Raw genomic sequence first — 22,647 nt, forward strand, 5'->3', positions numbered from 1 at the left:
CACACACACATCAAGCATGAACACACACACACACACACACACACACAGAAGAAAAAGCTTTCTTAACCTCTTTCCACAGGCTTCTTAGTTGAATAAAGACTGAAGAAAACAGAGAATGAAAAAGAGCAGAGAGGAAAGTAAATGAGCTGGGCAAGAAGGGATGCGCCGTGGGAGAGGGGAGGAGAGGAGACCAGATGAATTAGAAATGGATGGCAGGAGGCAAGAAATGGAATGTGATATGAAAGAAGGAGAAGGATACAGAGAAGGAGAGAGGAAGATTAGACAGAAGAGCCAAAAAATAAGAAGCGTAGGAGAGAAGCGGAATGAGAGAGGCGCAGGCAGATGAGAAAAGAGTAGACGCTGTGACCTCACACACTGCAATGATGCTGTGAAGATCATCTCAAGGTTGTTAGATAAGAGGAAACCCATCTAAACAGAGGAGAGGAGCAGAGCAGGGGAGGGGGACAAAAAAAAAATCGGGAGCAAGAGAAGCAAAAAAAAAAAATTAGGGAAAGGGGGGATGAGACGAAAAGAGGAGGACGGTATAATAGAGAGAGGGAATGAGAGTGACAAAGGCCACAGAGAAAATGATTCAGTGACTCAAGTGGCAATGAGGCAAGCAGTGGGCGTGTGTGGAGACATAGACAGGCATGCATGTGCACGGAGTGTATCAGTATCAGCACACAAGAAAAAAATGCGCATGCGTGTGTGTGTGTGTGTGTGTGTGTGTGTGTGTGCGCGCGCGCGCGTGTGTGTGCATTGCTTGGCAGGAGTGATTAAGTACAACGAGCCAGTCAGCCAATAAGCAACCAGGCTGTGTTCCATTCCTTAATGAGTTCGCCTTATCTATCCCCTCCCTTGCTCCTCTCCTCCTTCCACGCATCCTTTATTTACTGTCCTTTACATTATCTCATTTTCTCCAATGTCCCATTGTCATTCATTTTGCATCCTCCACTTCCTCTCCTCCTACAATATTTTTGTGCTCAACTACTTTTTTTTCTTAGCTTTATCTTCCTCCCCTTCCATCTTCATTTCCCCTGTTCCCCTCAGAGAGGAAAAAAAAAAAAGCAAGAGAAGATGACAATGTCAGTCTTTCTGCCTGTAGGATGCAACACTGCCACAGTTAATTTGTTCATATCAGAAGTCTGATCTTGTGAACGTGATCCAAGTCACACAGTATCTGATCATGTACTGGAATTCAGCACTGTAAGCTTGCTATGGTACAATTTTTAGTCTCTATATTCAGAATGACTCCCTGTTCTCTTTCTTTTTTTTAAGCTAATTTTCCTGCAATGGTGAAGTTAATAAACTAAAATTTGGTTGCCAGAACATATATTCATGTATCTTAGACCCATTTAAATCTGCTAGCTGATGAGCTGGCCAGTTCTTCCTCTGCTGTCACAACACAAACATGCCACGATAGCAGGACTGAGGGCTCTTTGTGTCCGCAGGTTGTTGCTCTCTGAATGTGTAAGCCTGGCTGTGTGAGACACACTGGTCTATAAATGTAAAAGTGTGTAATTAAAAATTATTTCAAGGCTACACTCAATCTTGCAACCGCCAAGCGCAGCTCATTCTCAAGAGGCTGCGCAGCGGCTAGCAGCTATGTAGCATGCACTGTTAGCATACAAAGTGAGTAACCTATAGGCTGTGTGGAAACAAGCTGTGGTGCTTCTGGGTGAACAGCACTGCGCTTGACAGGTTGCAAGAGTGTTGGAGTGAAAGCAACAAATGGCGTAACATCACATATGAGCATGTCCGCCGTGGTGTCATGTTTCAGCTGGAGCTGATATGACCACTGAGGAGTAATTTGATCACGAAGGAGCACTAATGAATGAGTAGCGACGGTACCGGTGAAGACCAAACCAGACGTTAGTGTTTTGTGTTGCATTTGCTCTGCCCTCTAACGGGCCCTCGCTTTTGGTTTAACCTTCAAGTCATCTCAGAACCTGAGGAAGACCTTTTTTTTTTTTTTTAACCAGTATTTGCATTTGGCACGAAGGCTAAAAGCAAAGCTTGAGGAAGCTCTTTTCAAATGAGAGACCATGAGTCCTCTGTTTCTCTTTGTTGGCTGGAAGCACCTGAGTGTCACTGACCCTGCTCTCCTTGACTCATTCTCATGTGCTTCTTTTGTCATTATAGAAGCCCCAAACGGACTCCTGGACTCCCGCTGTACCAGCCAGGCATTGGGACCTCCCTGCTGTCCCCAGATACAGATGTTCTCACTACTTTGAGCTCTCCCCTCAGAACCTTATATGACATCTTGACAACAGTGCAAGCTCAGGTGACCCCACTGATGTTTGCAACAGGAGGTCTTGTTAATTCTGGAACTACTACACAAATTGCCATGTACGGTCACTTTGGAGGTTCACTTTTGAGCAACTGGACCATGTAGTTTTTGGGGTTGGTATGGACCAAAATGGTGCTTCTCTTGAAACTTGAGTCAGTGTAAAACTAATCCAATAAGTGAAGCCTGTTAGAGGGTTCTGCACATACTCAGAACCAGAGTTACATCCAGGGTAACCTCTATTTTTTTGTCAAAAAGTAGCCACTATGTAGGGAGTAGTTTTCAATGTGTCTAACTGAAACGGTACAAGATGTTTGTTTGTTTGTTTTTTTAATTTTTGGAGCCATTTACAGTGGATTTCTCACACGTGTTGCAAGAAACAAACACACACACACACACACACACACACACACACACACACACTTAAAAAAAAAACACCTGGTCATGACTTGAGCTTGTGCTTTCTGAAGTGTTGCCTTCCATAAATCAAATTAACTGCAGTTATCTCGAGTTAATGGGATTAGAGCAGGGACACAATGTAGAAGACATCAATCTGGTCTGGAAGTCAGCCATGAATTCAGTTCTTTCACATCTCACAGGGTTTCCTCGGCCAGCTGGCAGGGGCTGCTGCTCCGTGATGATTTACTATAACGTCTCCCTATTTTGCAGGAGCAGGGACTTTTTAATGGTATAACATATGCACCACAGAGCAAAACTGGTGATAACCCAATACTGAATTCTTTTTATGTGGGAGAAAATTTAAAGGAACACGGGCAACAAAGATAAAACGTGTTAATTAGTGCGATTCCTAGTTGTTGATATGCTGTCTTTTTGCCCCAGTTTACAGTCTTTCTCCTTCGCTAACAAACGTGAAAATGGCATCACTCTTCTCGTCAAACTCTTGACACGAAAGAAAGTGTATCTCCCAAAATGTCAGTTTGTTATTCTTTGTGATCTAAAACAAAAAAAGGAAAGAAAAAACTAGCAAGTTCAAATAAAAGAGCAGTAGCCTACATTTGTTTGGAGTTACTGTTATTCTAGTTTCACCAGCACTTTCACATGATGGCAGGGGAGCACAGGCTAAAATTAGTCAACTTTTAGAGATTTATGGAGTTCTGGAGTGACCATGGAGACACAAAATATATATATTTTTTTTGGTCCACCAGATAGAATTTGTTCTCAGGCTTTGATTAATTAATGACCGACGCCTAGGAACTAGATCTTGTGCTCACTAATTAATCAAAGCCTGGAAACAAGTTTTATCTTGTCATCTCATGGTAACAAATTAACCAGCGTTGGAACAAGTTACATCATGTGGCCGCACATTTATCAAGATGTGAGAACAAGTTAAAACTTACGGTGTCTTCTAAATCAAAGCGACAGAATTCCATGCTGTGGCCACAAATTAATCAAAGGGTGGGACTAGCTTATATTTTTTGGTTATAAAGTATTTTTTCCTTTCCAAAAAGAAACCCCCACCATCACTAAAGCCCCTGTAACTCTCCGCTACTTGTATGTAAACAAAGTATTCAGAATTAGGACATACAAGACATTTAAAAGGATCATAAATTGTAAAATACTGATATTTTTATTTTTCAAAAATGCAGCAGAAATGTTTTTTATGCTTGACACAATCCAGCCATCCACTAAGTCAATAAACCCATATGAAAAAAAAAGATTCAATCAAACAAACACCCACTAAATGTAAATTATTATTTTTTTGTATGATTTTTGTAAAAGTTCTTCGTTTGCCGTCCACAGTTTTTTTCAACTTTCTTTTTCTCTGTTGACAAATAACTAAAATCTCTCATGAAGGAGGATGAGAGGAGGTTAAATAGGCCTCAGTGTGATGGAGCAGTACGTGGTCCACACAGATGAGGCGAGAGCAGATGGCGGGGATGGAGGGGGGGGTGGGTGGGTGTGAGAGGGACACAGGTGAGGGGAAGACAAGGTGCTGGGGGAGGAGGACGAAGCAGGAAAGCTAGTTCCTCTGTCAGAATTATAGTAGAAGTAGAGGAGTTTGATTTGTCGGCATACAGGCAAGGTTCCTAGATTTGCACTAGCGACCAGAACGACTGACCGTTTGTCGTTTTAGTGGCAGCTAATGATAGCACAGCACCTCTTCTAAATGACTAGTCAATATGAAATGGTTGGAATCTATTTTCTGACTGCTCTGAAACTCAATATAGTGACACATACTGACAACACAGCCCTTAAGCATTCACAGTGAAGCCAGCTGGAGAACCTCCAACTTCTCTCTAAATTAAAGTCAGTCATTATTTCCACAAGAAGTTGGATTCAATAAAACCATTTCAATTATTCTTAAGTGAATCTTGGTTTGCAATTTTAATTAAAAAAAAAATCCACTACGTTTGTTTTCAGGTTATAAAAGCAATACATTTAGAGGCATGTTTGTCTTCAATATCAGTCTCTAAAACGATCACACAAAACCGTGATGGCTGTCCGTCCTCGTCACATCATTTATCAAATGTGGTTCCAAACAACTGACAACATGGTGGCAGGTTGTAAAACAAACTCCAGCCTTTAAAATGTGGTTAACCGATATATGTCCACGTGACAGAGTAGAAGCTACTATTGAAGCTACAACAAACTAACAACAACAAAAATATATTTGGCCTAATTCCTTTGTTTTGTGTCTGGAAAGGGTTCATCCATTAATAGGTGGTCCAAGCAGGGGCTCATCTAAACATACTGGGGCCCCTGGGTGACGATTAGGGGTCAGATTCAGCCCAGTCATCGAGGTGTTCCTGATTTGAGGCTGATCTGGTCCGGTGGTGGGAGGTTACAGACAAAATCTTAACAGTCCTGACTGGATTGGAGTCTCCTCAGTCACAAATTGCAAATATTATATGAATGAAATCTTGCCGTGTTAAAGAAACAGCAACAACTTCTAAAACCAGAAACGAGAAGCGTCACTGACCTGAAGTTTGTTTACTTTGTATGTGTACCGTTAGCTTGTAGCAGTAGCCAGCATTAGCCCCATTTTAGACAAAAACTGATTTCCAGTTCAGGCTGCTAAATATATAAGCCATGCTCATTCTGGGGTCAAACATGACTGCACACACATTTTATACTCTTTTTTTCCTGTTTTTTGTGTGTAATATTGCACAAGTAAGGTCAAATACTAACACTTTTGTTTTCTTTTTCTAGTTTATGTCTCTGAGTTTTTGCTCCACTTGTTTAGGATGAACGCCAAGTGTGAGGTTCCTCCTGTTGGCTGAGTGACCTGTTTTGCGTGTTCTTATGATTTAAAGGGAGAAATCAATTCAAATCTGTTGTTATGTTGGTGTTTTCCCAAGTTTTTGTTTTTGTTTTTTTTTTTTTAATTAGTTAAGATTTTTAAAATCCTTTATCCTGCGCCATACATCATGGTGCCAGAAAGCGGTTAGGTTAAGGAAAAAGGTTGTGGTTCAAGTTAAAATAGAACCTTTCACAAATGATCTTTTTTTTTCTTTTTTCTTTTTTTGTCAGACGATTCTCTGGCAGAAAACACTTGAGGCAAACTTGTGTCTTCATGGTGCGTTCCAGCTGAACTCAGAAGTCAGAATTTCAGAGTTCCAAGTTGGATATTTCAACTGGAACCCCGCCTGAGGTCAGACTTCCTACTCAGAAACTCAGAGATACCTGATGAACCCCATGATCACTATTAAAAATGTCTGCTTCGCTCATCAATAGCATGAATTTTTTTTAACAATATACAGGTTTTTGTAGCACTTTTGTCATATTTATGTCTCATTTAAATCAGCCGTAAACACAGTAGTGTTCGTCTTCTTTCTGTAAACATGTCGCAACGACGGTTGTATGCGCAAAATACTGCGTAGAGAGTTGTTATCAACTGGTATGGTGAACGGCTTGTATGTCAAGATTGTGGGTTGTTCATTGTTTTTTTTCGTCTTCTTCTTCCACTGGAACTCAACTCAGGTGTTACATCACGACGCTCACGTCCTGACCTCCAAGCTCCAGTATAAAAGGAACGCAACTTTTAGGTGTAGTAAACACTGATCAGAGGACGATTTAACTTGAGACCCCTGAATGATCACCACCTTTCTTTTTTTTTTAAACATTCTGGGTAGACCTTAAATTAGCTTTTAATACTGAAGGCGAGGCGTTTTTTTTTTTGTTTTGAAAAGTTGAGGAACATGGGGTCAGGGGTTGGGTGGAGGTGGGGTTGGGGGGGCAGGGAGGGTCACTTTTTTTTTCGGCTGGTGCTCCATCATCAAACCAAGATTGCATTATCTACACAGTACTAGCTCGTCATCTGATGCTCAAATAAATAGACAGGATAGTGTGAGAAATGTCCTATACTTCAACCACAAAAACAGGTATCTAGATGCTTACACAAGAATTGTTGAAATGAGGGTGCATAGCAAATATAGCCTTTAAATAAAGGTACTGTGTACATACTACAGTGGGTGAGATAGAAAGACAACCAGCCTTGCTTCAGGGCATCTATACAGTAATATAGTAATATCTGAAATGAAAGCAATAATGTGGTTAAATAAGTCATGTTTTAATGCAAGAGCAGGTAAATGCTATAAATCATAATATATCATCTTAATCTCCCCATTCTATTTACAAGAGTTTAACACAGAGCTGGTTAGAGTGACTCCACACTTCAGGGGTTCTTCCTTCACGTACTTTCTATCTCTCCTCCTCCATATAACCGTCCTTCTCGCTCTTGCCGCTGTTATACACTCACTCAATAAAATCTTAATCTCTTTCCAACCCAAGTTTTCCTTCAGCTAAATATTGTATTTTCGCCCCCCCCCTCTCCATCTCTCCGCCCTCTGTCTGTTTTTACATCCATCGCTTGCTGAATTGTGTTATTTTCTCCTCAGCTTAGTTTGATCCCAGGCAGATAGGGCCATGTATCTTTTTAGTGGAAAATGTTTTTTTTTTTTTGTTGGTTTTTTTTTTCATTTTTGCTACATTCACATTTCACAGGTTGTTCCAGTTGACATCAACAGTCTGTGTGTGTGTGTTTTTCCCCCCGCCTTAGATCAGTTCTGCATCTGCTCAGCTCAGTCCTAGCACTCCTCCGCTCAGTAGCCCCGGTACAGAAGAAGCAGGACCTTTTCGCCAGAATACTTCCTCAGGTGTAGAAAAAGCTGATTTAATATCCAAAGCAGGTTTTTGTGATATTTGTTTTGGCTTGTCTTGTTTCAGGTTGTGAGCAAATGATGCATAGAACTGCATCTCCTGGGATCCAGTTTGTCGTGAGTTCCCCCCGACATGCAACACACAGCTGTCTGCCTCTCCCTCCTGTAACTGAAAATGTCTCTCTGTCATCCCATCTGTAACAATCCTGCAGGGTAATTAGTAGAGGTATTTAAGTCTCTTGTTGTGTGTGTGTGTGTGTGTGTGTGTGTGTGTGTGTGTGTGTGTGTCTATGTGTGTGTGTGAGTGAGTGTGTGTTTGTTATGTCTTATTATGTCCTTCTGTCCTTCTGTTGTTGCTGCGGTTATACACGAGTGGTGGAGTGTGTGTGTGTAGAGATATGTGTGTGTGGCAAGTGTGTGTTACTGTATGGGCTATGGTGTGTGTACCCCTGGTGAGGATGACCCATCCTCATCCCCACCACCGATCCAGGGGTCATGGGGGTCATTGGCGTGGCAGGGGTAACAGGGTGTGACCCAGGGGTCACAGGCAGGGATCCCGGGGTCAGCGAGGTCATGAGGGGGACGTCGTCGGGCGAGCGGCGTAAGGTGAGCGTGTAATCAGGCGGGCAGGTGAGGCGCACCGTGTCCAGAGTGCTGTAGATATCCTGGGTGTCCAAGCCATCCAGGGCGTCCAGTGTGTCCAGAGTGTGATGGTGGTGAGTGTTGTTCCTCTCGTCTGCTGAGGCTGCATCACACTCCAGCTGCTTCACCTAGAGGTTGGATTCGTAAATACATGAATGTGTGGATACAATGAGGAGTGACAGCAGAGGGGGCAGGTGAGGTTAAAGAGAATGAAAATCAGTCTCATCACCAAATAATCAAATCTAGAGACGCCACTTAGGAGTATTTTCTTCCTTAATCAAGCCGTCTAATTGCTTTCTGAAAGGGAAATGCCAGTATTCTTCAACCTTGGCTGGATATTCCAGTGTGTTAACGCTGAAATGATTGATTATTAATTTAATTGTTCCAATATTAAGTGAGAAATCTATGACTGGCAACCATACCGACTGGCTGCAGTTTGCTGACACCGGGCAGATGGACTTTGACCTGAGTGAGGAAATTGCGGTTGAAAGCTTTCTTTCACTCAGTAACGGAACATTTCAACTAATTTTGGTCCTTTGTAGGGCTGCGCGACATAATGGAACCTCATCACGATATTCTCTACTATAGATGGTCATGCATAATAGCAATAATAAATAAATAAACTTTTCAGTGCTGTGAGCAGACAGAAGATCTGTGAAAACTGACGCTCTCAACTGCCCACGGCCCAAACAGCCCAAAACCAAAGACATTCATCATGCAATGATATTAAACTGAGAACACACTCACTTTCATAGATCGGAATCACCGGATATTTTGCAGTTTGGGCTGGAAAATTACATGATTTTCATTCATCCCACTAACAGCCAAAGCTCTAATTGATGGCTGAGTCATGTGTCTGAAATGTAACATGGCAACTAATTAACAATAACAATGACAATAAAAATGAAAGGGTAAAACTGTATGCTGCGTCATTTATAAAATAGACAAACTGAGGCTGCTGTCTAATGCATTTCATTAGACGGAACACTTCAGGAGTAAAACACCTCACTGGCTAAGGGTTTGCATGAAAGCAATCAATCATTTGCCTTGGCCTTTACCCAGTAACAGCATCAAACCAAATCCACAGTCCTATTCATATTCAAGCTCCATCACTGCTATTTGTCATCATCATATAAAACACTCCTGGCTGAATTTGATTTGTTTCTGCAGGCTCCTGTTCAAGGCTGCTATGTAAAGTATCTGCTCACAAAATGTATTTAAAAAAAAAAAAAATCATTCTGTCTTATCGCACCAGAGCAACCAGCGATGTACAAAATAGCCGAAAAACAGCACATTAAAAAGAGCCGACATTCAAAATGAATAAAACACAAAAACAAAAAGCAGCTGTGATATTCAGTGACAACACTGCAGATCAGCTGCCAATCAACTGAGGTCTGACATTTGGCACTCGGTCTTTTATGTGAGCCAACCGACGGAACACAACGCAGGCCAAACTGTCAGCAGATGAATTCAAATGGGGAGCAACTGGGAGGCACCTGGACACAGCTCTCTCTCTCTCTCTCTCTCTCTCTCGCTCTCATACACACACACACACACACACTTTCCCACACTGGCAATGCCTACTGATGGCAGGCAACAGAAGTGCTCCCCTAGGCGGCTGCTACACTTGCAACTTCATTGAGATCATCACGCACAAAACATATAACTGTGTGTCCTTTCAAATAAGATGAGTGCTCGTTGACATATCAGAACAAATATTCTCCAATCACGACACTATTATGAAGTCTGATAAATTCATACATGCTACATACATGATGGTAGAAAATATTGATTGAGTTGCATTACGTGACCGCCCCCTTCCAGATACAGATGTCTGTTGGGGTTCTGTAATTTCGTAAGTACATTGTACGATGCCTCTGTTGTTGATCCGCCAGGCGAGAAACAAATTTGTCTGGTTTTACAAAGAATATCCTCACCAAAGACTTCGGCGACAGCTGAAGAAAAACCTTTTCATTTAGCCCACGTGTAGCATGTTAGCTTGTTTTAGGTACCACAGTTTGCACGATCAAACTGAACTCTCCGGCATATTTTTGCTGCAATATATTTTTCCAGTGTTCAACTCGATGCATATTACACAACAGAGAAAAAGGAAGGAGGAGTTTCACTGAGTCTCAGAGGTCATCAAGGTTTTCATAGAAATTATTGGATTCATTACGTACGCGGAGCTATGTAGAAACAAGGCGTTAGAAACGAATAAAACTGGACTTTTAAAACACGTATAAACACATTAGTCCAACTGAAATCACTGACATACTTTGATAACGCAGCTGGCAATCAATTCAATCAGGAATGTATACACTTCAATCAAACCTAAATTAGCCTAGAGGCGCCTAGACATGTGCCATAGGTCCAACTGGGGAAGTTTAACAGTGCACAGTGAATGGATCACCATGCTAAGGCAGGTGTGATTGCGAAATACTTCATTTCTGGACAAACGAGGAGACCACCACCTACTGTCCTTGTGTCCCGGCAGTAGTCAGATGAACAGAGCTAACAAGCTACAACTGTAACTCAATTGCAACTGTGCACATAAACCAACCGACTAAAAACAGATTGGCTCACCTGTAATGACATCAGTCCCTCTCCTTGAAGGTGGGCGGCAACATCTGCAGGTGTAATATCTCGTCTTGGAGGAGGAAGTGGACGCGGCCTACGATGCTCCAGGCGTCTCTTGTCCTTCTTGTACAGCAAAGCCGCGAATGCAAGAATGTTGAGAAACAACAGTGACGCTCCAACCGCGATGGTCACGGAGAGTTCCGTAGAGTAGTCCTCATTTGGGACGTGGACCCCGTTTTCGCCTCCGCCCTGGCCTAAAGCGGGCTCTGGTGGCTGTGGAGTACCTCCTTGAGATCCCGGGTGACGAGTACTGCTAGGAGGCCAACCTTTGGATAGACGTTTGGTGTAAGAATACGGGGTGTCGTCCTGCGGAGAGGGACTATGTGTGAAAGAGGAAACCGACTGGAGGAGTTCATTGACGTGATGCAGGTGAGGGACCAGCTGGAGCCAGAAGGAGATTTTGGTGGCACGGTAGTGGTCTCTGACACGGGGCTTCAGGCCGATGTGGAGGTACAGCTGCTCTTTAGGAGTGTACTTAGACCAGGCCACCTCTTCAAAGCGGTTAGGCTTTGTGTGGATGAACTTGGTATCTTGAGGAACAGGCTGGTTTGGGTCACTGCAAAGCGTGAAACACAATTAGTTGTTTAATCAGATTTAGACGGGTTGGTGGTTCTGTAAGACTGAGTTTCTTCTATAATTTATATACAGATGATGAAAAAGCTATTTGTGCGACAAGATATTAGCTTTCATAGCCTCTGAACCGGTTCGTCTGCCAGTAATCACGCACAAAGGAAAACTGACAGAAAAGAAAAAAATAAATCGAATAAAAAGCTAATTATCACAATGACAGTGGAAAAAGAAAAAAAACTTCAGCTCTGAATATTAGGTGAATATTTAAAACATTAAACACAATTATTAGGAGCAACAAAACTATAAATAACCAAGAGTAAATTACAGTGAAATACAACGCACCGTGAAATATATTTATTTTAGGACCATAAACAAACCCAATCATGTTGTGCAATGTGCAAAGTGGAATTGCTACTGAAATGTTGGACTCCCTACAGAGCTGCCGAAGACTATTCCTCCAGCATCCTCTGAGGAGTCGCCTGCTGCCCAACGATTTCACCAGCGCTGACGCAAAACTTTTGAATCGCTGTTCAAGTGATATACGAGAAAGCAGGGACCAACATTATACGTACAAAGCGAAACAAGTTTGATCATCCCGTAAACAATGCTCCCTGGTGATTCTGCATCATTGATTTATCTGCTAAACATTTCCCAACATATGAGAAAAGGATTGTTTCGAACACCTTAAGTGTGAACAATGCGCATATTGTTTTGCCCCTGAAGCAAACTTACAATATCCATTAGAGACTGAGTTCGTGGTGCAGTAAGAACACCCTGAAACATCACTTCTCTGACACTTTCGGACAGCCATGTATTTGTCGATTTACTAACTAATTTGTGTCAGCAGCAGAATTGACGTCTGGGGAACAACGGAACACTTTCTTGGCCTTGTCAGTTACACGCCGTGTGCTCACTTGTCAATCAGCAACTTCATATAAATCACAGAAACAACGCCAGCGTGAAGTCCTACAGGAGCACGAATACAAACAATCTGAAGATTTACACACCTACACTGAAGCTCACAATGTATAAATCAGGGAGCATCACATCCTCCGCGTTAAATTGAGCTGTCGCAGAGTTCCATCAGCATCTGAGGCACTCTCATCCGAGTGAAGTCTTCAGAGAGAGCTCTCCGTTGATAATTGAATTGTACACAGAGATTTTTCTGATTTGTTTCTTCCCCCTTGCTTAGTTTTCTCTGCAGATTGTTGTGCTGGTAAAGATGATAAAAAAATAAGAGCTGGAATCTGCTTGATAGTTTGTAATTGCGCTTGCTTTTTTTTCTTTTTTAAACCGCCGAATTATGTGTCCTCATTCTGTATGTTGTAACATGCCAAGGCTCCGCTCGGAAGAGGTCTCAGTGGAGGGAGCCTTGAATGGATTAATTACTTTCATGTTGAGCTCCAGCAAAGGAGGGTCCAACCGCAGCAGCTGCTTTTATCTTCAGAGTTAGAAAACTAGAAATTCACTCCCTCGTTGCTGCGTGCTTCCCTGATGGGAGCCTGTCACAGTGTCCTTGACTGCCTGACCTTGACATTTGACCACCAAAAATGGTTCCTCGGTATCTTTCATATTGCGTTCATAGGAAGTGACAGTGACCTTTGACCAGCAAAAACTTTTAAAATTCATCCCAAAGTCCCAGTGGACATTTGTGGCAAAAATTCCAATTCCTGCAGTTCTGCTCTGCAGATAGCTCATTAACAACAACGGGACAGACATTGTGTGCATATGAGGTTACAGTGACCTTGCTCGTTGGCCTTTGACCTCCAAAATCAAAAGTCCCAGTGGACATTTGGGACAAATTTTACAAAATTCCCCCCAAAGCATTCCTCAGATATTGAGTAACTAAAACTAGGTTGAATGGACAGACAACCAGAAAGCATAAACCAAGGTTCCCTTATCAAGCTTTATTGTGAATTCTATCTGTATTTTTCTTTATGTTTTATTGGGTATATAAAAACCTACAATTGTAAAAAAACAACAACAACAACAAAAAAGATAATAAAAAAAATTTGTGTCCTCAAACTTTTCACAGCGACAAATTCAAGCTGGCTCTTCGTTTTTGTGGTTGCCATGACAGCTGGCAAAATACAGTGCGATCAGCTGGTCACTGATGTAAACAACATGGACGTGCAGTGATCGGAATTTAAAAAAAAAAAAAAAATTCTGAGAAAATCATTCTTTGCACTCACTTGGTTAGAGATTTTAAATACTACCCGCCACAAGTATTGACACTTGCAACCAGAATTGTGAATGGTACCACCAGAAGTACAGATGGCAACATAGGAACTGGACGTATAGGACAATAACGTGCAGAATGCCAGATAGAAGAGAAACAATGGCCGTCAGTTCTCCTCCAGCAACATTGCATTGGCTTTCATCAGTTTTCTTTTTCAGTGTTTTAAAAAGTTACTTTAACGTGTTCTCTGTCAAAGTTGAAAGAAAAGCTTCAAACTCTTGAAGAGACCAGGAGCCTGTGCGCCCTCTTATCCCAAATTAGTCTGCAGCACTATATTCATGTGTCTAAAGTACATTCTTCTTGTCCTTTGAAGGGAAGGAGATGAAAAAACATATCCTTTGCCTGGGAGATGATTATTTTTGTTGCTCTTAAACTTCAGTCTTTAAACCCTTCATCTCAGATTCACTCAAACTTCCACTCCAAATGAAACCTAATATTTCTCCCTCTGTGCTTTTAAAATGAGATGGATTTAGGCCGCTCCGTCTCCTACAAATTAGCGCCAATTGTACGTAGCAACATAATTTGTGTGAAATGGATTTTTCCTAATGCTACTATAATCAATCCACTCCCAGACAGGCTATTAGGAGCACTGGGATATTTCCAGGTGGCCTGAGGGTTGTATTGACCGGCTATGAACAGTAAACTTGACCGGCAATAATATCAACAGCACTGAGTTGACGGACCTCTCGCGCATCAGGCGCGCTCAGGCAATCAAGTCAGTGATGTCGTGCCACGTCTTTCCATCTCTCAGACATAATCAGATGAAAGCGCAACTGTCGTTACCGTTTCTGGACTGATGGGTGTACAGGAACAACACTACCTGCATCTGTTGTTTAAAGACAGCGAACTCAACTTAGCAATGCTTTGTATTTCCAAAATAAAACTGAGTGGGTTGAACTGAACCGTGCAATATTTTCTAACCTAATATTCATTGGCAAAAGCAATGGCATCCTGTACAGCAGGGCTGCGCCATGACTGGAGAGCGGCATCAATCAAGATCATTTCTACACAAAGACAGAGGCTGCTGCAACAGTTTAACTCGATAACTGCATTATGTTCTTAAATAAAAGCCATATTGACTCAGATCAATTACAGAGTTCCTGTCTTCGGGTTCATCATCCAATAAATGATGCACACAGTGGTACATGGCTACATTTATGTTATGAATATCCTTCTAAGCATACTAATTAAATTTTAGACAAGTCACCTGATAAAAGAAAACAGAATTAAAAAGAGACGCAAACTAATCGTTGAAAAATGAATTAGGTGTTTGTCAGTAAGGCCACAACATCGCATACACAGCGTCAGAACAGCAACAACTCCAGCGTCAGTGCATGCGGTTGTTAACGTGGACATGGAGGCCTGGGATGGAGTCAAATTCTAATCCTGAATTACTGTTTCTGTCTGGCCTGGATTAAAGCTTTAAAAGCTTGTCTTTGATTGTCCTCTGTGTGTGTGTGTGTGTGTGTGTGAGAGAGAGAGAGAGAGAGAGAGAGAGAGAGAGAGAGAGAGAGAGAGAAAGAGAGAAAACCCCGCCAGGTGTTACTGTTTAACAAGTCCAACATATTAAACATAAAGGAAATTACCAAGTATTTTAAGGTAGAGAGGCACTGTGCTGTTATGTTTGATAACACCATAGGCTTGATTCTTGGCTGTCTTGTTTCTAGCTCACCAGAGACTTGTTCTTGTAAAATCAGGAGTGAGCTGTCCGCACAGCAAAGTGTTATTACAGCAACAACACATTGCCAGAATTCTCTGCAGGGACTCAAAGAAGACAGATGGAGATTTTCATTTACATTTTAAAATGTGATTAGACAGCGAGGTCTTTTTTTTCTGCATGTGTGCAGGTATGACGTCAATTAGAAAAATGATTTCTGTGCCTTAAAAAGTCGATATAAACAGAGGTGATCACACTGAAGCCTTGTCTGAGTCTCTTCAGGCTGAAATCAATGTTTCACATCAGTGTTCTTGTTAACGACTCACCCAGTCTTGGCAAAGTTGGTCCAGTAAGTCATGACGACTGCACTCAGCATCACGTCGTTCTTAGAGAAGTTACAGTTGAACAGATCAGTGGGTCCCACCATGGGAACGCCAAACACATAGGGGACCTACACGCACGAACACACACACACACACACACACACAAACACACACACACACACACACACACACACACACACACACACACACACTCACATTAGGATAGTTTACTGTGTGGGACCAAACATTTTACATCAGTTCCAAAGGCTCAAAAGAACTCTAACATCGCCTACGTGAAGGCAGCGATGAAGCTAAACTCAGTTCAGTAAACTCATCTTCAGTTTGACAAGCCATCAATCATCTGGACTGAAATCCAGCCACGCATGCACACACACACACGCACACACACACACACACACACACACACACATTCAGTGTGTATAACTCCTTTATTAATTACTGAGTGAGTGGATTGCGATACAAGAGAATACGCAGATAAAATAGCTTGGGAACAAGAGTTTTCCACCAATCGAGCTCGATCAACAGGACACCAAGTAATCTTTCAAGCAAGATTTCCTGCAGAAAATAGAAAGTGAATGCAAAGCTGCAAAGAGCTGAAATGAATTGAGAGATGTAGAAATCACAATGAATATTTTAAATCAAAGCACAAGCAGAAGGGAGTTCAGTTTGAGTGCAATCTGCTGAATTAAAAATCCGTTAAGGCCTGTCACGCTGAGGGCAACACAAGCTGACAGAAGACTAATTTCTCAGTGTTAATATCTAATATTTGTCCACGAAGGTTGAAAACCATGTTTAAATGTCCAGTGCTGTCTTATAGAGTGGGAGTGATGTCACACACTCTAATGCATGATTATCCAGAAAAACTAAAATTCTTCTCCATTGAATTCCATCATAATCGTCTGAATATTTTACAAAGCATAAATTGTAGATTACACTGCCTCCAATATCCACATTAGTATTTCAAAAATGTCTCCGTTGTGAAACTAATAAAGGATGACCAGCTGAATATTTTACCTTCAATATTTTGCTATTTAGATATTTCTGTACTCTGCACTTTGTTGCTACTTTTGCCCTTTTAGAGGTTATTTTCCTTCTTCAGCTACACAGACAGCTTGACATTTTATGGATGAACTGTCTCACAATGAAGCGTGATAATATCTTCCTGGTGGTCAACAGATAGCGGTTATATCGTTGCTTTCCATCCCTAATAATTTGTGATTAAAATGATTATTTTATACATTATGAATGCCAAATGAATTATGCTCTTGAGGATTGGTGGATTGAGGTTACTGAGCATTTGGAAATTATCTGCTGCACCTTCAAAGTAACATTAACCCAAGAGCTCCTGATGCAGTGATGAAATCTCTCTCTAATTTTGCCCAGATGTGCTCTATAGTAAAGTGCCAGTCACTCAATATTATGTACTATTCCTCTTCTGCATGACAGTGGTTATTACGTTTAATATAATTCCCTGTGCCACCACTAGAGATGTGCCATTCTATCCACATACATAATACATAACACTCGGACAGCAACGATTACTTCATTATTGTGATCATCATGACTTGTGAAGGGTAACGTGAGCACTGCACAGCCTTTTTGCCTTAAAAGCAGTTTTATTTATTTTATTTTCCTTTAAAAAGAACCCATTTTTTCACCAGTCAGATGGAGGCACAGCAGTCACAACACGGCCCGAGAGCCAAGTCTGATTGTCTCGTTAGCTGCAGCTACTGTGGCCATGACTACGCTAACATTATCCACTCAGCCTACTGAAGTGCAGCCAGTTCATGCGAGGTAACGCTCATCGAGACAAAGAGCTGCGTTTTATGTAAGGGACAAAGAAGAAACTTCCAGATTGCACTCTGAAGATCTCGCACACATTCTCATCCCTCGCAGGGAAGCCTTATCTATCTGGCCGTATTGCAGAGATGGTGTGCAGATGGTCGGGTGGAACTCTAAGTCTCACCGGTTCGGATAATAAGCTCTGACTGTGACAGGACTAAAATAAAATTCCTCACTTCTGAAATCCAAATCCGGACACTCACCTGAAGTGAGGACAATAAAAACTGATTTTTTTTTTTTAGAATCGAATCATCTTCCAGTCAAACTTTAAAGATGATTTTATCTTTGCAAAGTATAGAATTTTTGGGGGGCATTCACACATTCATGTTTCCCTTTAAGTGATGCATCACTAAAAAAGGTGTGTGTGTGTGTGTGTGTGGGGGGGGGGGGTTACTTTGATATTTCTTACCGCAGTAACTGTCACCAAAACATCTCATTCTTGACATCATCCACCACTGCTGTTGTCTGTGCATAGCAACACAACATCATCTTACCTCGTCTCCATGTGCGGAGTCAGCCCAGGGGGGAGTGGCTTCACTCTGGCAATGGTGGTAAAAGGAGTAGAAGTAGGTGGGCGACCCGTACTGAGCGTGGAGGTCGGCTGTGGCGATGGCTGGAGCCACCCACTGGTGATCTGTAAATAGGGCTACCAGAGTTTTCCGCCGGGTTTCTGCATTGTCGCGGTCCGCCCAGTCTGTGTACATAAACCTTGAAGCAATCCAGGAGACATTTGCCAGTTAGAAAGAAAGTGAAAAAGATTATAATCTTTCCTTGTGCCATAAAAAAATAAAATAAAAATTTGCAAGGTGAATTAGAACGTGGATGTGCGTAGTTTTTAATACACAGTATGGTCAAATGCATACACAGTTATTTTAAAAGAACTTGGCCATTTTGGTAAATATACTCATTTGCATACTTGCCAAAGGATATACAGTAAATACCCCTTTTATGTCTGCCCATTACAAATCCCCTCCAGACATGACTCAAGGAATGTATAAATGCTCTACTTTGAATAACCTGTGTCTATTGTTTTGTGTTTTCTACAAAAAAAAAAATACTGCTACTGCTATAAAGAGTTCAATGCTTGTGCACTGAATACTTCAAATTTCCACAATGCATCACTTGAATTAACAAGTTCTAGCGTCACAAATCTGTCTGGAATCAGAGGGAACTAGAAGAGCACTCGTCATAGCACGGACCTCTACCAGGGTCCTTGTCATGTTTCCAGAGAAATTCATGAAAATATCCAGATTAGCTTCACTACATGTTTAACATTTTTATGAATTTGAAGCTATCATGACCCACTGTTGAGAGGCAGTACAATCAACTGATCTGCCATTAAAGGTTGCCATGGAGACACTAACTACTTAGAGCCAATCCTCAGAATCAAATTTCCAGACATTTACAAGCACACTCACCTTATACTCTCTCTCAGTGTGTCCCGGCCTTCAGGGTATCCATACAAACTATCCACAAAGTCTGACACAGCAAAGTCAAAGTCCTCGGCAGTGACCCCGTCCTCTGAGTCCACAATGCCCTCCACGAATTTCACCCCCTCACCCTGATTGACCCCCAGCATCACGTCGTAGTTCAGAAACTCCCCCTGCTCCATCAGAATCTGAGGATCATCTGGTATAACATCCCCGTCAATCACTGGGGCAAAAGCAGTGTGATATTTTGCCGGAGTTATGTTCTGCTCCACAAGTTCGCGGTAACTCCGGCCTTGGAGGCAGGCAACCAGTTGGGTGCTATCATCGATGCCACAGCCCACCCTCTCACCGAGCTGTCGGGCGTACTTGCTGGGCTGGTAGTTGACAGCCCAACTGGCTAAAGCGCTGCCGCTCTGGATGATGGCTCTGTGGAAAAGATCTGAAGCATACATAAACACACACAAATGTAAATATAGATGGATACAGCATGTGCTTATTTATATTTATGGATGCAGCCATATATCTACATGCACGAATGCACAATATGATTGCACACATGCAGATACATTTGCGTATATTAAGAGGCGCACTCCTATCGCAAGATAACAGTGGCCATGTAGTAACGGCAGGTTAGGAAGAGACGACTGTCAGCCTAAGCATGTAGAATAATTCCGCTGTTAGCATTAAGGGTAAAAGGCAGAGTTATTATTGAGACTCATTTAAAGCTTCAAAGTGATACCTCACCTCTCGAGTACTCACAAATAGGTGTCTTGACCTCACTAAGATATTTCCTCTATCTTGCATCACATTTTTGTGACTCCAGAATACAGAGAGAGAGGCAGCCAGGCATATTAAGCTTGAAGCTAGCAGTGAATGATGGTTATGAACAGGAACAGCAACAAAATTACAGCAAAACTGCCCAAAAATGTTCGTTTACAAACTCTTAAGAGAATACTCTGATATCCTCATCTTCTTCTTTATCTAGCTTTACGCTCAGTTATCTGCAAACACTTTGATTTGAACTAAAAAACTAGCTAAATATAACCCTTCTGTGCTTGTACTGTGCTTGGTAGGGCCAAATAAGGCCAGCTGGAGCATTCACTTGAGCCAACTTGTTAACAATTATCCACAGTTGTTCATGTAGCACCAAACAGGATGCACTTGAGAATTTGTAAACTGACATTTCTGGGCCATTCTGTTGTTGTTCCCTTGCTGTAGATGTTGTTTAGTCAGTCACCATTATCTTTGAGCTAAATACACATGGCTGACTCTTTCTGCATTCTGGAGTCACAAAAAAGTAATGCCATGTTTGTGAGCTAAAGAAGCCTGTTTGTGAGTACTTCAAAGGTTTTCAGGAGAAATATCACTTTAAGACTATTAAGTGAATGCTAAATAGGTTTGCTGGAGCCCAAGACAAGTCACATAAAGCTATGCCAGTCTATTTATACTGCATGCATGTCTTTGCCACGGAAGGTGAAAAACAAGGAGCGAGTCCAAGAATTGAGTCCTCCTTACCCTCAGAGTAGTGAGACAAGGTGAGGAGACTGACACATGAAGCTCCCGCCCCAGATCCAAACACAGTGACCCGGTTTGGGTCTCCGCCGAAGGCTGCAATGTTCTCCTTAACCCAGCGCAGAGCTTGGATCTGATCCAGCAAGCCATAGTTCCCTTTGGCTGCCTGGTCACCTGTACTGAGAAATCCTAAAGAGAGAGAGGGAGAGAGACAGGGAGGGAGAGAGAGAGAGAGAGACAGACAGAGACAGAGACAGAGACAGAGAGAGAGAGAAGGAGAGAAAGAGAGAGAAGGAGAGAGAGAGAGAGAGACGGCATGATGAGTGTGTGTGTGTGTGTGTGTGTGTGTGTGTGTGCGCCATAAATAGACAGAAGGAATACAGTGAAAATTAGGAGTTGAAGTTTAAGTTGATCAAAGGATTTCCGGAACCTTTTCATCTTGAAATATAGTGCAAACAGGATGATTAGTTTGACAGAGTTTGAAGTAAGTATTTGTCATAAAGAGAAAATTGGTTTTAAAAAGATGTGTCTCTGCTGCAATATACTACATTACTACAACAGAATAAGATCCTTTCCCGCTGATGTGAGCGTACACTTACACACTACTAAAAACCTGCACACGCATGCAGTTACAAAAGCAGTTACTGCCGGCATTGTTAATTAAACACAAAGGATCCTTATAACACACTTCAGCACAGTATATCTCATTACTGCAGAAGCTCGTTGCTCTGAACCTCAAGCTACCTCACGACATGCAACAGTATAATGAGCAAGGAAATAAAGGCAAAATGGTTAAAAGCATTAATTTAATTATTTATACCAGCCGTTTCACTCACGCTAAAAGGATATTGGTGAATTAGAACGCAACGAACCAAAGTTTCCTTGAATGCACTGCATGATGTGTATTCAGTCAGATTTGTGATGTATTAATGTTCTTCATATTTCCATATGAACATGCTCCGATTACTTAATATTAAGATGAAAAATGACACGTCTATGTTTGAAAACAGCACGGCGTTGTAGCTCACCTCACGACTTAAGATGACAATGAAGAGGAGGCAGAAGACAAAGACACTGCTACTGATGATGGATGATGAAGATGGTGATGATGATGGTCTTATTGGTGGTCATGTGAACATAGAAGATGGAGATGATTTAAATAAAAGAAATGAAACGCATGAACGGCTTTGTTTAGACCGAAATGGTAATTATAGTTCCAAAGGTCAGAACTGTTTCATCCACCAACCCAATTTAGATTTCCTACAACGCCCAGATGAAATGAAATCCTTGAATGCATCTAAATCTGAGAAACTTAAATCCTAATTTAGGTTGAATTTTTCAACCTTCCGTGAAATACACAAAGGTACTCCACTGCATTTTTAAAAATCCTCTCAATAAAGGCGGGGCCTTCCCTCGGTGAAGGAAATTGTTTTCACTGTGGCAAAATATAAGCTACACAAAAAAATGCTCTCATTAATTTAGTACACCCTTTATTTTCCCTCTCTTCGTTTTTTTTCTTTTTCAAAATAATGGGAAACATAAGTGAGTCGGATCATTTGAATATTACTGCATAAGCCAAATGAAGTAACTAATTATAAGGCATACTGTACGTGCACATTCTGCTGCCACAATTTTAGTAATATCTTATTATAATTGGTAAATAGTTGGCACTGATTTACCCCACCCATAATAGTGATTGTATGCTTGACTTCAGGTAATCGTTATGAAAGCACGTGCTCCTGTAAAAAATACCATCTAATTCCCTGAGTACTGTACAGTAAATGTTGCCCTCAGAGTACGGTTTTGTCCCTCCAGCGGCCCCTTTCAGGTTTGGTTTATTAAGAATGCCGGGATTATAAGTTATTCTATTTATTCAGGCCTTGTTCACTGCACAGCAGTCTAAAATTAGAAAAACCACAGGGAATCAGATTTTCCCTGCTCAGAGAGCAATGAGTCAGGGAGTCATGGAGGTAAAAGGGATCAGATTGGACTCGATGCTAGTAGTGGGAAAATTGGTTTCAGGGATTTTATTTCCACTAGAGACATCCATACTAAACATGTATTCAGCCAAATACAACAAGATGCTGCGGGTAAAAATACAACCTCCAATGATATTATTGTTTTGGTCTTTTTTTTTTTATCATTACAGTTTGTAGCTCACCTACAATCCAAATGTTTACATTTTGATTTACAAAGTTGTACATGAACTACTGTCGAAGAGCAAACTGCAGTATGAGACCAAAGTGTATTGTTGTGACATGTAAACAGTGGAATGTAATGAAGTGAACAACATTGAATTTCTTCTATTTTTTCTCCCTTTTTTGCTGGTTTTTGATGATGATAGTAAAACAGGTCAAGTTACTCACT

General features: G+C 41.5%; 1 protein-coding gene across 1 annotated transcript in view; it reads right to left on the bottom strand.

Annotated features, from left to right (window-relative positions):
• Window positions 1-2,717: 2,717 nt before the first annotated feature.
• LOC147251941 (neuroligin-4, X-linked-like) overlaps window positions 2,718-22,647 on the bottom strand; it is a 23,588-nt gene continuing 3,658 nt past the window's right edge. The window contains exons 4-9 of the mRNA XM_086219966.1: window positions 20,284-20,469; window positions 18,757-19,207; window positions 17,833-18,046; window positions 15,479-15,603; window positions 10,633-11,242; window positions 2,718-8,177 (exon numbers count right to left, since the gene is read on the bottom strand). Of these exons, the coding sequence (XP_086076092.1) occupies window positions 7,770-8,177; window positions 10,633-11,242; window positions 15,479-15,603; window positions 17,833-18,046; window positions 18,757-19,207; window positions 20,284-20,469 (1,994 nt within the window). The 3' untranslated portion in view covers window positions 2,718-7,769. The remainder of the gene's footprint in view (window positions 8,178-10,632; window positions 11,243-15,478; window positions 15,604-17,832; window positions 18,047-18,756; window positions 19,208-20,283; window positions 20,470-22,647) is intronic.

Source organism: Aulostomus chinensis, chromosome 12 (assembly GCF_037954235.1).
Source record: "Aulostomus chinensis isolate RoL2024-O1b breed Wild chromosome 12, RoL_Achi_v1.0, whole genome shotgun sequence".
In the NCBI taxonomy this organism is placed as follows: Eukaryota; Metazoa; Chordata; class Actinopteri; order Syngnathiformes; family Aulostomidae; genus Aulostomus; species Aulostomus chinensis.